This window comes from Aulonocara stuartgranti (genome assembly GCF_965226115.1).
Source record: "Aulonocara stuartgranti genome assembly, chromosome: 4".
Classification (NCBI taxonomy): domain Eukaryota; kingdom Metazoa; phylum Chordata; class Actinopteri; order Cichliformes; family Cichlidae; genus Aulonocara; species Aulonocara stuartgranti.
Window position 1 is genome coordinate 5,495,386 of NC_138942.1, and position 14,118 is coordinate 5,509,503.

The window sequence follows — 14,118 nt, forward strand, 5'->3', positions numbered from 1 at the left end:
GGACTGTAATTTATTCTGGAGCCTATCCAGCTGTGATGGAGAAAAAGATGTGATACAAGCTGGACAGATCACCAGTTCATCACAGGGCTAACAGACAGGCAGGTGTGTGGATCCTTGAGCAAATGCCTAGAATGAGAATGCCAACTGGATAATCTAGGCCAGGTTGGAGGAACATGAAAACTCTATAGAAAAAGGCCCCAACCAAGCAGGTTGCAGAGCCTTTTTGCTTTTTACATTTTGATGTTCAGTGTGTTGCATTCTTCTCTTGCACTTTTAGTGTTTCCCCAAACATCCATTTTCTTGCATACATAAGAAATCATAAAATGTAGTGAAGTTTTTTTTAAAGGGATATCCTTAAATATCCTTCTGTGTGTGCAGTTTTTTAAGCAGCACTTACTGAATAAACTGTCACAACAGTTGACACTTGCTGGGGGAAAGCAGCAGCTGCTCTAATCCCACGGGGTTAACCCTTGGGTGTATTATAAAAGATTAAACTGCTGAATGGAGGATTTCCAGTTCACATGTGGTGGAGTGACACAGAGGCAATTCTTGCTTCACCCATTAGTGAAAGAAAACAGGAAGAAAGCCGGAATATACAAGAGCAGATAGAACTAGATTTAAAGTAACAGTTTTGAAAATAAGGCTAGATCTTAAAATAAGTATATGTCACTCATACATTAGATTTGGTTACCCCATTTTCTAGATCTTATTATACTTCTTATCTGCAGTTTATTTTAATTTATACTTCTTCCATTTGCAGTTTTTGTGAAGAAGAGAGGACTTTTGCACACATTGAGTCAAACTGGTTGATTTATTTCCTAGCCTGAAGTGCAAGTTTCCATTTGGACTGTTTGAATGCAGGTTGTCCAGTTTTAGCAACAGTTCCTACATGAACTGCCATTCAGTTCCATTAAGAAAACACATACCCTCCAAAATGAGGCAACTAAAATAAAAAACATTATTATTTAGATGGATAAACAGGGCAGCACGGTGGCACGGTGGTTAGCACTGTTGCCACACAGCAAGAAGGTCCTGAGTTCAATTCCACCATCAGCCCGGGGTATTTCTGCATGGAGTTTGCATGTTCTCACTGCGTTTTCTTTCACTACAGTAGTTTTTTTTTTTTTTTTTAATCTCCACTGACTATGAAGTTTTGGAAGCATACTACTAGTGCAACTAAATACAAATCGGAGTAAAGAGGACCTATAGTATAGTATAATAGAGGAGCAATAATATAAGCTTGAGTAACTTTCCCTCAAAAAAAACAAATACAGCTCAAGTAATAAATACTTTATTTTCACATTAGAATTAAAAACGCAGTCATCTGCAGGGTACTATATCTCTTCTACAAGAGGTAAGTTGTGTGTGACCGACGTGTATCTTCCATTAACAGCATTATGTACAGCAATGAAAAACTGCCCAAGAAGTATTGTTTAGTTCACAAAAAACAAAAGCAAAACAAAAATTGTTGTGTTGTTGATCATCGGCCACCGCCATTGCCTGCTCCACCGCCAGCTCCTGCTCCCGACTGATCCTGAGCGCCAGACATCATCAAGAAGAGAACGAGAGGCACAATGTACATCCACTGGAAGAGAAGAAGAAAAGGGCAACTAAATACTGCAATATTTTTGGTTTCAACATACAAATCAACTGTGATCATCTAGCATCAGTGGCTCCTGATTGGTCATCCCAGATTAGCTTCAGTTCATTTTCACAACAGAAGAGAAGAAAAGGCATAAGTGGGTGACAGGGCCATAGAGTGACGATCTCAGGGGTCAAACACCAAACACATGCTAAATATAGCCAGAATAATAATTTCAGATATACTGGTGGTTTATCCTGTAGACTCCCAATAATACATACTGGTGGATGCCAGTGGTATCCCTAAGCCTCCTAGTAGATACCCCTATGCTATGAATTTCAAAATTCTATGTCGCCTTGTTCTGAGTTATCACATTCACAAACTTGGGTGTCGATGTCGCCTGCCAGCCCAGCGTAGTGATGACAATACACAATCAGCCTTTTACAGCTGATGAGTAAAAACAAATTTGATCTCTGTAATTCATGTTTTTGGCATTTTCACCTTTCCTCCCAATCACACATGTATGAGAGAAACGCAGGTGGAATGTTAAAAATGCAAGTAGTCGAGATAGGGAAAGAAAATTACTTTAAATACCTGGGCCAACCCAAATGACAGACAGTGCACGAGAGAAATGCAGAATGGATAACAGCAAGAGTGAAAAAGAAGGTTTTAAGACCTGCTATGATGTACAGTTTGGAGACAATTACACTGACAAAAAGACAGAAGGTGGAGCTGGAAGTGTTCAGATTTTCATTGGAAGTGACAAGCACAAACAAGATTAGAAAAGAGTATAGGAGGGACAAAGTCAGAGAGGCAAGGCTGAGATGGTTTGAGCATGTGCAGAAGAGAAACACTGGATATTGAAGATAGAGGAAAATAGGAAGATCTCAGAGGAGGCTGACGGATGTAGTCAAGGAGGAAATGCAGGGGGTTGGTGCTAAAGATCCACTGTGGCAACCCCAAAAGGGAGCACCATTGCAAGTATTTGGCATTGGACCTGAAGAGACCATGAAAAGACAGAAGGACAGAATGAGTGGACACAGAAAGGAGACGGGGTTTCATTTAGTCACGCTGACTAAAGGTTAAATACAAACTGAAGAAGGGGACAAGTAAGGAAACTGTACTTCAGTGGGACTCAGCTCTGCTCTCTGCCTCCCCCTGCTGGGGGCTGTGCCGAATTGGTGACCATGAGGAAGATTGCACCACCCAGAATCAAATACCACTGGAACACAGTACAGCATCAGTTCAACACAGATCAGTGAACACAGCAAGAAACACACAGAACAGCAAAACAAGACAGATTTAACAGCGCTCAGGCAAACTAAGACAGGATACAGGGCGGGATTCTGCCTGGAAAAACAGCTCGAAGCTAAGAAAGTCTGAAGACACACAAAACCTTACCACTGGGTTTAAGGGATTACTTTTTATGTTCTTATGCACTTTGTGGGAAAACTAATATTAGACGACTAGCAACACATGGATTCGTGAAACTGGGACCTCTAGCAAGCGACCAGCTGCCTGGAGCAGCAGTTTTTGGTATGAAAACAAATCAGATGAAAAACAAGTCTGCATACTCATATGCCTCATAAAGATAAACACTATCTGTTCCAGAATTAAGGGTTTGATTACACTGTCCATCTACATTTGACCACCAAGTCCAGTTCTTTTTACTAGTGTCTTTAACAGAGTTGCATTGCAAAGAAGAAGGAAAGGAGGAGGACTCGCATCGCTGCTTTCAGCGGAGTAAGAGAAACAAACTGAAAAGTGTACCTGTGCCTAAAAGGTACTGACAAATAACTTTTTCCCCCGTAGTTTGACACAAACTGCAGGTAGAAAAGAGCCTTTCAACAGGACAACAGGAACCATTTTGACTTTTTGGGAGATATTTTCACTTTTCTGCCATAAATCCTGGCAAATGAAATAGAAGCAAAAGTGCAGTACAGCACTGATGTCTCCAGTGTATATTAAAACATACTAGACATATTTGAAAAGATGTGATGCGCCTGAGAACAGAAAATACGAGCTTAACAGTCATTTTCATTTATTTATTACCTGTACATCTTTAGGCCCTTCTAGCCTATCAGCAGTTTTCTGTGTAAGTACTTACATATTTAGCGATGAAAGATTTCTGTTCTTGTGGGTTCTTCCCTTTCTTCTCAGATTCCTGTTCCATCCGTTCAAGGAAGAAAGCCGTCTCAGGTCTGGAAGAAAGGTGACAATTAGTGTTGTGAAAGGTATAGAGGGACTTGTGCCACCCAGGACAACTGACATAGAGCTGCTAAGCCAAGGCAAAAGCTAAACCAAAGGATGTGGAAAAAACCTGCAGGAGGCCTTGACTTATGCAGAGACAACCACAAGTAGAGATTGAAACAATGTCAGATTGTAAAGAAGCTGTAAAGGAGAAAAGGACAAAATCACAGGTAAAAGCAGTGTGACTGACCCAGGTGCATTCACTGGAGCCATTATGCTGAGAGTGGTGTTGAAAATCTCAAGGTCGACCTCATCCTCGACCTCAGTGCCCCTGCAGGCCCCAGGTAACGTCACTATGGAGACACCGATGAGGTACCCGGAGACGTCAGTGTGGAGCGCGATCACATCGCTCAGATGGGACTCAACCATGGCACACTGAGGATCACAGGAGAATGTTAAAACAATATATAACAGCTTATTGCTTAGAAATATTTACAATTTACACTAATTACACACCGTTTGAGAAGCTTTAGGTCAAAACTAGCACTGATCAAATATTGCTTCTCAATATTATTAAAGTGTGAATGTGTTTTTGTTTCTTAATTTCTATTGACAGGATCACAAAGTAACTTATGATATTATACTATCATAATACCTTTCCACTGATAGAGGGACTCTACTTCATACATTCATATATGATACATCACATAATCTGTGTATAAATGTTTACATGTTAAAAAGAACCACGCCTTTCCTGTCTAAGAGTGAGAGCAACGCACCAGCCTCAGATGAACATGTGGCAATTATAAAAGAGGCTACTTCAATGGAATGCAAATAGTAGTTGGGCTACAAGAAGTCAGACCTCCAACATGTGCAATACTTTGCAAAATGTAAAAAAATAGCTAAAGATGGAAACAATAAACTTGTCTAATGAAAACTTACAAGGCTAAGTTTTAAGTAGTTTTGTTATACTTAAAACACTAACCAGGTGACTTTTGTGCTTGCTGTGCCATTACTGTACGTAGTATTATATTGCTGCTGCTGACAACTTCAAACTTGGAATTAGGTAGTCTATCATCATTGCTCATTGTACACGAACATGAAAAATCCATTTATTTTGTTTGCACTAATAAATGCTCCCCGCTGCAATCATCAATAAAACGTCATTGTCAAATATCATTACACATATTCCTTGAAATACGGTGATATAACTTTGAGGCTACTTCGCCCACTCCTTGTGTCGGTTCATCTTATTTTATTTCAATTCTTTTCTTTCAACGGCCGACCTCCTGCTGTGAGAAATTTGTTCTTTAACACAAGTAAGTTAACTTCCATTAACTTTACTGCCTTTGATAAGGCCACTATGACGAGTTTATCAAGTCAAATTGGTCGAGGAACTCACATTAGAATATGTATAACATATAACTGTATAAATATTCTGTTCTATCCTTTGTGGAAAAACATAACATTTCTAAACCAACTGTATTTTTTCCAGCATAGAAGAGCAAAAAAAGCAACAACTAGACTGTAAATTATTTGGGGGAAAACACATCAGATTAACCACATCATAAAAAAACCTCATTCAGAGCCAAAATGTTTGCTCAAAGCTGCTCTTTCATAGCTGGAAGAAAATGTTTAATATAATTTTGTATTAACAAAAAAGTTTCTATATTTTGTGGTGAGCCGGTCTAGAGTAATTTTCATGATTCGTGAGTAAAGCAAAATTTTGCCTCACAATAATCATGTGAATTAATTTGCTTTAAACACCCATGAACATTTGCCAATAACAGCCAAAAGAACGAGGAGAAATAGGAGCTGGAATCAAGTTACAGTAATATATTTTAAGAACCTATCATTACATCCTATGATTTTACTCACTTTTCTCCAAGTCATTACCTTTTTCCTGTCTCCATCTAAAAGCTAAGTTTAACCATGCAGTGAAAACTACCCTCAAAAGCCGTCAATAAACATGTGCTCAATTTTACAGGAGGTGTTGTTTTTTAATCTTATCTGTAATTTCTGGAGAATTTGAGGGAAATACACACAGCTCTGACGAATGCTGTGAGGTAGCCTTCCATCTGCCGCTCTGTCTGTCTGTCAGCCTGCAGGAAAACACGAGGCACTCTGATCCTGTATAGACCGTCTACTGCAGCCACTTCCTGTGGGGATAGCCAAGTTAAAAACAAGTAATTTAGAAACGCATGTTCATACAGAAACATTATAAGGAGGATACATTAACACATCCTGAACTGATACTATGGTTAATGTAGTATAAATCTAGGAAAGTTCACCTATTGTTTTACTTGGCTAAACATCCAAACACATCCTACACCAGTGGAACAAGTGAGTGATGTTACCCACGTTGGTACCAACATTTTGGGTGACTTTCAGTCACAGGTAATTCTACAGATGAGGAGGTGGTGGCTCAAGAAGAAGGTTGTCTACTTATATGAAGACTGCTTATTTGATTTACAGCTCTTCAGGAAAAATGCTGAACCCCAAATTACCTCGATTCATATGTGATTAAGTGACAGGTAAAAAATGTCTGAAGCTAACAGAATGCATGAGTGAGCGTGAGAATAGGTGACTGCAGTGTGCACTGCAAGTACCGACAAGTACTTGTCCCTCCCCCCCCCCCCGGCACCCAAAAAAACCCCCAAAAAACCCCCAACTAAATATTTATTTGAAACAGGGGAAATCTCTCCATCACTGGGCCATCTTGGAAATGTGTAGAAAACATCACTAAATCAATGGTTAACATGGTTCACCTTCAATTTGGTCCTGTCCTCATCTGACAGCGGGTTCTGACTTAGTGAGACACCCGGCTCTCTTCCAGGCTTTAACAGCAGAGCTCCACGCACTTGAAACTTTGCTACATCATCTGGAAAAATAAATAAATAAATAAATAAATTACAAATGATAACAAACCGTTCCCTGCTTGGAGACTTGTAAAAATCTGGGTAAAAAAAAAAGAACCAACACATTGTACCTCTACATAGTTCATAGTTAACCATAAAATGAAGGTAGAAGTCTGTCATCAAAGCAGAGTGTTTTATTATTGTTAAATGAAGGAATAAACTGTAACTGCCTGTTTTCTTTTTTTATTTGATTGACAGCATGTTTTGATTTTGCATTTTGAGAGTATAATAAATACTGAATTTGCCCATCCAAATGCTATGATTTCAAAGGGTGTTTAATTCTGGGCTGTGAAATGACTTTTAACTGCTTGTATTGTTATAGCTGACTTTATCCCAGCTGCACGCATTATTGAGAATAATTTAATTTTAAACAGACAGAAATGTCGTAGAAAGCCTTCCGAGAAGAATGGAAACTGTTATAGCTGCTAACGGGGGAACCAACTCCTTATTAATGCCAATGGATTTAGAATGGATGTCATTAAAGCTCCTGTAGGTGTGAAGTGTAGGCGTTCATAGGTTGTTATAAACGCAAAAAAACAATTCTGAAAAATATGTACATTTGTAGCAAATCAGGTACATTCATTAATAAATGCAAAAACATATTAAACAGACATTTTTAAATGGAGTCTGGCGTTTACCATGACAATTTTCTTGTTGCGTTAAGCTTAGTTAGCTTACCAACATAATCAATGTCGTATCATACAACGTTACAGTAAGAAAAGAATTAAATATGTTTCTCACCAACTTCAAATGAGTGTTCAAGAGGCACAGAGAAACCACTGAACTCAGTCTCCAAGGCATCACCAACCTGAGAATGAACATGAAATCCACTGTTAGCCTTTCAGTCGGTCATACACAGCTAATGCTAAATAGCTAACAGGTACAGCATCCACTTCACTGCATTTAAATTGATGTCGTCTATGTTATAACACTTCACACTTACCCTTCTTCCGTTATTACAACATGCGAAATGTAAACATACGAAGAAAACAGTGGAAACAACAGCAACCTTAGATTGTACCACACGAGCCATTTTGGCAGAAACAGACACCGGAAGAACGCCTCAAGTGGCATAACACATTAACTTCCGGCGATTTTCATAACAAAAGCTCCTTTTCTTTTCTTTTCTTTTCTTTTCTTTTCTTTTTCAAAAAGTAATTACGATTTCAAACAAAGGGTTAACAAACAACATAAAATGTAATCACATGCAAGTGTTTTTTTTCTTTTTTCTTTAAGCTGTTAGACAGCTTAATTACTTACCATCAATTAATCATTATCAAGTAATCCTACGTTGTCTGCATCATTCCTAATAATGATTGGAGACCTTCATGTGCTCTATATGTAGGTAACGTCATTGCTTGCACACACACACACACACACACACACACACACACACACACACACACACACACACACACACACACACACCTGTTGACAGAATGCTTCTAATAATCTGTCTGTATTTCTGGTGATACCTTGTAATGTCAGCAATAATGAATTCCTCTTACCACATAAACGAGTTTTAATTTCTATTTCGTGCTGTAAAGATTTTAAATTAGTATTTCTTTATATTTTGTCATGTGCAATGAGAGATGGAAAATTTACTTTAGAGATGAGCCAACAACCCCCAAAATCTTTTCTATTTAAATTAAGATATTAATTTAATGTCAGAGTATACTTCTGACATTATTTAGGGTATAATTAGTATTGGAATAACAATTTTATATACGTTTAATATCTGTCACAATATGCCAAACATGCCAATTTACTCTCCTTTGCATTCTAAAACAGAAATACTGAAACAAACATGATAGAGATCTCTTGTGAGTGAGATTAACATGTACTGACACATCCAACGCCAGCAGAGGCTGCTAACAGATCATAAAACACTGCCTCGACCTTCTTCTCACCCCCATTACTTCCACAGAAGTGCCCCGAAAAGTGCAATTTTTATCAGCTGAATAATAAATATTTAAGGGGTAATTCATGTGTTACATCTTTTAGTCAGCATTTCATGCTCTACCTCAGCCAGAGTTTTATTTAGGTAAATGCCCTGCTTAGGGGTAAGTCTTTGATGAAACAAATAAAGCTCTTTAGATCCGCTCCTGCACTAATCTAAAGAGCTAGATCAGGGTTTTACATCAAGTCATAACTGGCAGCAGTTCACATCTGGCACTGGAATGTGTCTCAAGTGACCTCTTATCATCAGATTTCTTTTCCCTGCTAGACTTTTTTTCCTTTTTTTAATCTTTGCAAAACTGTGACTACTGCAATTAGAACTCACCAAAAAAACTGGAAATGAGGATTGCAGTGGCTATTTGAAGACTTAAGTCTGGCTCCAGTACCTTCTCAATATTATTAAAGTTGGTAGTATGTACTTTGCCCAGTGCCAGGTATGGGCACTCAAACCCTCTGATGCAGGGGTTTGAGTGCCTGACAATTCAGTTACAGTGTTTCTGTTTAGCGGTGTTTCTCTCATTTCAAATTATTTCCCTTGTGCTCCTGCTAAATTAAAAGAAACCAAATACAGAGAGGGGGCTACATGAATACTTAAAATATGCATATATTGACTTTCTTTTTTTCGGTGGAGGAATGCACACTTCTTTCCCCAGAATGAAGTATTCAATCCTAGGGTTTTCATGGTGGTGTTTGGACATCTACATTTAGAGCTGCTTGCGTATGATAAGATTTAGAAGTATTTTAATCATTTATTTAGATTTAATTTTGAATGGGACTTTTATGAAGGGCTCAGCTTTCTGTGAGTGCTCTATAAACTCAGAGGTCCTGCCTCAGTTTGTTAGCACATAGCAGTGTTCCTTCAGCTCAATAGGCTCAGTGAGTAAAGGCTGCAAAATGTGGCACCTCCAAGTCAGAATTTATGGATCGTTGCTGCTCTTTTCTGTGCCTGTGAGCACTGGATTCTGGCTCCAGCTGCTAATTTAACTAGGCTTGAAGGTGCTGAAATGCTGTTGGACAATCCAAGGGTTAGGTACAAGAAGCACTGTAGCTGTGACTTGACTGATTAGAGGTACCCGCCAAATATAAAAGTATCAAACCAGAGAGAAGAGAAAACAGCTGCACGTTTCTGCCAAATGTGATTGATGCGATTTATTTCTCAATGCTTATTCTTGGCTGAAGAGTTCTGCTGACATGCAATAAACCCTCTGTGGATACAAGTGAAAGGCATCAATCATTTTAAACTTCACATTTCAGCATCAAAGTGCTGAAAAGGAGTTTTGAATTCATCATTAATCCATTAAAGTTTGGAATACCAAGAAGTCAAGGTTACTTTTGGACATCCAACTTATCTTAACTTATTTATTTATTCATATAACTCTTTGAAACAGAACTCTTTTTTTTGTTTAAAAAAAGCCTATTCCTTTATTATTCCAGACATTTATAAGAGTTACAATTAAGCTGAAACGAAGAAATAATGTGCAAAAATGGCTAAATAATTACTACATTTACAAAATTGATATTTTCCTGCTGTCCCAAAACAGTTGTGTGGATCTCCTTAAAAGTTCGCTCGAAACCTGCTTTAATTTACACACAAATTCCTTCCACATCTTATATGCCAACATTAATATATTAATATATTGTATGAACTGTATTTATGATGTATTCAAACCAGTTATTTGATCATAAATTATAGATGTGCACATACTGCTATTACATTTCTGTTGATGGAAACGATCTGTCTCTCTGGGCTTCGTCTTCAGCTTAAAGGAGCCAGAGCTCAGTATGGAACATATGGTGACTGTGGCATGTGATTCCCCCCCGGCTTTGCCTTTGAAACCATGCAGCCCTATACAGTATCCCCCCCCCCTTCCCCCCCAGTGGGAGAGCCCATTACTCTCTGTCACAGCCCTAAACAACGGTGTCACCTTACTATTCTTAGTCAAATATGAAAGCATGTATATTTATGTGAAATGACAACAGGACTTTCACTTTGAAGGAAGACACTGTCATGTCCTGTCTGCCTGCGGGCTGTTAAAAATGGAGCAGGGTGACAAATGAGAGAGGAAGCGAACAAGATGTGAGGAAAAAGAAAAAAACATCCAAAGTTGTAAATATGTTACCACAGTTTCACTAAAGAAAACATTTTCTTCCAAGCCTCAGCAGTGTAGTCTTTGTGAATAAATTTTTCATACTGCAGTGTTTACAACTGATCAGACAAATCAGATAATTATAGAAATTAAAATTGAATTGTTTTCAGTTTTTTACCGCCGTGCTAAGAATCCCTCTTTCCTCTGTTTACTGAGTGTGGCTGCGCTAGACAATTTTTTAGAGGCTGTCAAGCTGATCCTACATCGGGGTGGTGCAGCGCAGGTATGACTTCCATGTAGAGTTACACCACGAGGATCATGTGAGATTTTCCTTTATGCTGGTTCTGCCTGAGGCTCTTTGTTCTAAGAGGAAGTTTTTCGTTCCCACTGTTGCCAAGTGTTTCTCATAGAGAGCCAACTGATTGTTGGGGTTTTCATTCTAATATTCCAGAACTGAATTTTATGCAATCATCCATCCATCCCATGGCTACATAGCAAATTAAACATATTACAGCAATCTACAGCAGTCTAAAACTTATGAGCACTGCTCTATTCAATAATGGACATTGGTTGCACACAAATGTTTTGCTTTGGCAGAAACTTAAACAACTGAGTTAAATCAACACAACTTTTTCATATTCAATAAACCTGTGCAATTTGTGTTCAATAAACGTGATTGAAACATGTTTAGATGAAGTAAGTTGAGCTCTTGGAATGTTTGAATCCTTCACAATTTTGTCATTTTGTTTCAACACTATTCAATAACTTTGTCACGGAGGAGCAGGGAGGACTCGGCGCAGACTGAAATCTCAGAAAAACAGGTTTATTTACACACTCCAGGTGCACTATATACAGGTGAAGGAGAAGGGGGCCAGGGTTCCCAGGGGTGCAGAGAGGAGTCGGGAAAAGCATCCAGAGTCCCCAAACCAAGCACGAGAAATCTGCATACAGAGAACAAGAGTTAGCACGGAACTTTCACGGACAGAGCTCAAAACTGGCTGAGGCTAAAGTAGCACTGATGAGCGTTACTCAGTAGTCCAGCGGTGAGGTGCTCTCAGTCACTGCCTTAAGTAGTGGGAGCAAACAAGGTGAGGAGCCACAGGTGATTCCCTACAGGTGGTGGAGGCCGGGAGCTCACAATGAGCTCCGCCCAGGCAGCGAGCAGAGAGAGAGGAGAGAGAGAACAGACAAAACATAACATGTAGCCACACAGGGCCAGCCGAGCAGGCACGGGGACCATGACAAACTTTTACCCCAATACTACTTGGTCACTTAAATACTACATGTTGTCTTCATATTACATAATGTTCAACAAAGTCTAGAGTCTGGCTAACATAAAAAGTGAATGGATCTACAGCAACTACCATCCTCCTATCTTTATCCTGGTTGCAGGGGGGGCTGGGGCATAACCCTGAAGTGATAAGTTATGAGGCAGGGTACACCCTGGACAGCTCACCAGTCTATCACATAGAGACAAACAACCATTTGCACTCACATTCTCAGGTAATTTAGAATCACCAATAAACCTAACTCTAATAACTGCATGACTTTTAACTGTGGGAGGAAACCAGAATACCCAGAAAGAAACCACTACAAACTAGCCAGATTGCAGATTTGAACCCAGGACCTTCTTACGGTGAAGCAACAGCACTAACCACCATACCAGGAAATCCGTTATCTGTACAGGTGAAATAACTAGCTTGTTTTTTCAAATACTGCTGTTTTGTCAAAGCCACTGGCATCTGACAGTTATGCATAAGGTTTTCCTTTGGTGTATGTGCTGTCACTCACTGCTATGGATGCTTATAAAGTACATGCTTATGGCGTCACACTGTGCACCCTTAAAGGGGGCTCATTAATAACTCCACATTTTTGTACTTGATTGAGTTACAGTTCAGAATAATCCTTATTTATCTTATATTAGGCTTTGATGCAAACCCTTGGTTCACTAATTTACTGAAAGGAGTTATTTTAGCTCCTTTTAAGATCATCCTGCTTTTTCTTCTAATTGGTTCCACCTCTTAAAAATAACAGTTGGGTGGTGCTTCTTGTGCCCATAGACAGAGCACTGTACCTGAGATGACATACTATAAATCTTATTGGCACTATACAGATTCAAGAGAAGAAAAAGTCTACTAGAAACTGAAGATTTAGAGTAGTGACCCTGAACCTGTGGCTCACCGGAAGTACTTGTACATACACCTTATTATTTCAAAGTTTGCCTCTGTCTAATAAAAATCAAGGAAACGTGTCATAGGTCTGCATAATAAACATAACATTTAAAATATGTAGGACTATTGTTGGGAAGAAGGTGTTTTAGCTCATATCAGGATATCCTCCTGTAGTCTTTGTGATGGGTGCAAAATAGAGCCAGAACTGCCAACATAGTGATAAACCCTTAACACAAATATTTTCCAAAGCATATTAGTAATTTTAAGTAGTGGAGCCACTGAATTTATTTGGTTGCTAGAAACTTCAGTGCTATTGATTAGCAAAATTTGTATGTAGGCCTCCTATTTCCCAGTTGGTAAGGAAAATAAGTTACTTAGCGACCATTACTATGCAATTAACACTGCATTGGCTCCACCTCTGAAAATGTTTCGTATGATGTGGTGGATGGCAAATTCTGTGCTTTTTTATCTTCATCTGAGCAATCTCTGCACCTGTCGCCCAGACTATAAATCCAACCACATGTTCAGTTTTTCAGTTCAGTTTTATTTATATAACACCAATTCATCACAACAGTTGCATCAAGGTGCTTCATAAGGTAAAGACCCTACAATATTAAAAAGAAAACTTGTTGTGGCTGTTGACTCAACCTATGCGGACACTACATGCATCTGACAGAATGACAGTATTTGACACACCAGGATGAGACATTTAGAGACTCCTTTGTTTATTGGTGAGCTATACTCATCTGACCATTTTCTGTCTTTTTACTGCCATTTTCCATAAAATACTCTCATATCACCCTGAATGTAGTTTCTCAAACACAATAAAATATATTTACTTAACAGATTTGTTTTTAAATTATTGCTAAATGACATCCATTAAAAGCTTTAACCTCTATATAGTGCTATGACGCTGTCTTGGGAAAGCTGCTGTGAGAATGGAGGGGACCTGCTTCAGCTGGCATTAAGTGTTTTTCAGTGAGGCTTAACTAATGCAAGCGTTAAATAACTCTGGTGTCATCCTCTGTAGGGAATCAGTGGATCATTTAGGACACCTATAGTAAGTCTTCTATAGCCACTTTGAATCCACAATATATGAATAATTTCAGCTCATTCAGAGAGTTTAGTCACATTATAAATTGCAACTGATGACCTGTGAATGCGTAAAAAAGATTTATTGAAGATAATTCAGCTTTAAAGTAAAGTAATGT

At 38.7% G+C, this 14,118-nt stretch overlaps 1 protein-coding gene across 2 annotated transcripts; it reads right to left on the minus strand.

Annotated features, from left to right (window-relative positions):
* Window positions 1–1,275: 1,275 nt before the first annotated feature.
* emc10 (ER membrane protein complex subunit 10) lies at window positions 1,276–7,774 on the minus strand. Of its 2 annotated transcripts, XM_082531268.1 has the most exons (8): window positions 7,634–7,774; window positions 7,432–7,498; window positions 6,541–6,653; window positions 5,818–5,931; window positions 4,023–4,207; window positions 3,690–3,783; window positions 2,707–2,804; window positions 1,472–1,585 (listed from the first exon to the last, which is right to left on the minus strand). In XM_082531268.1, exons 1-7 carry the CDS (start codon window positions 7,721–7,723, stop codon window positions 2,718–2,720), a joined length of 750 nt encoding a protein of 249 aa, XP_082387394.1. In that variant the 5' UTR covers window positions 7,724–7,774; the 3' UTR covers window positions 1,472–1,585; window positions 2,707–2,717. The 2 variants fall into 2 exon arrangements, with proteins under 2 accessions (XP_082387393.1, XP_082387394.1); XM_082531267.1 differs by lacking the exon at window positions 2,707–2,804 and having other exon boundaries at window positions 1,276–1,585.
* Between the last annotated feature and the right edge of the window lie 6,344 nt (window positions 7,775–14,118).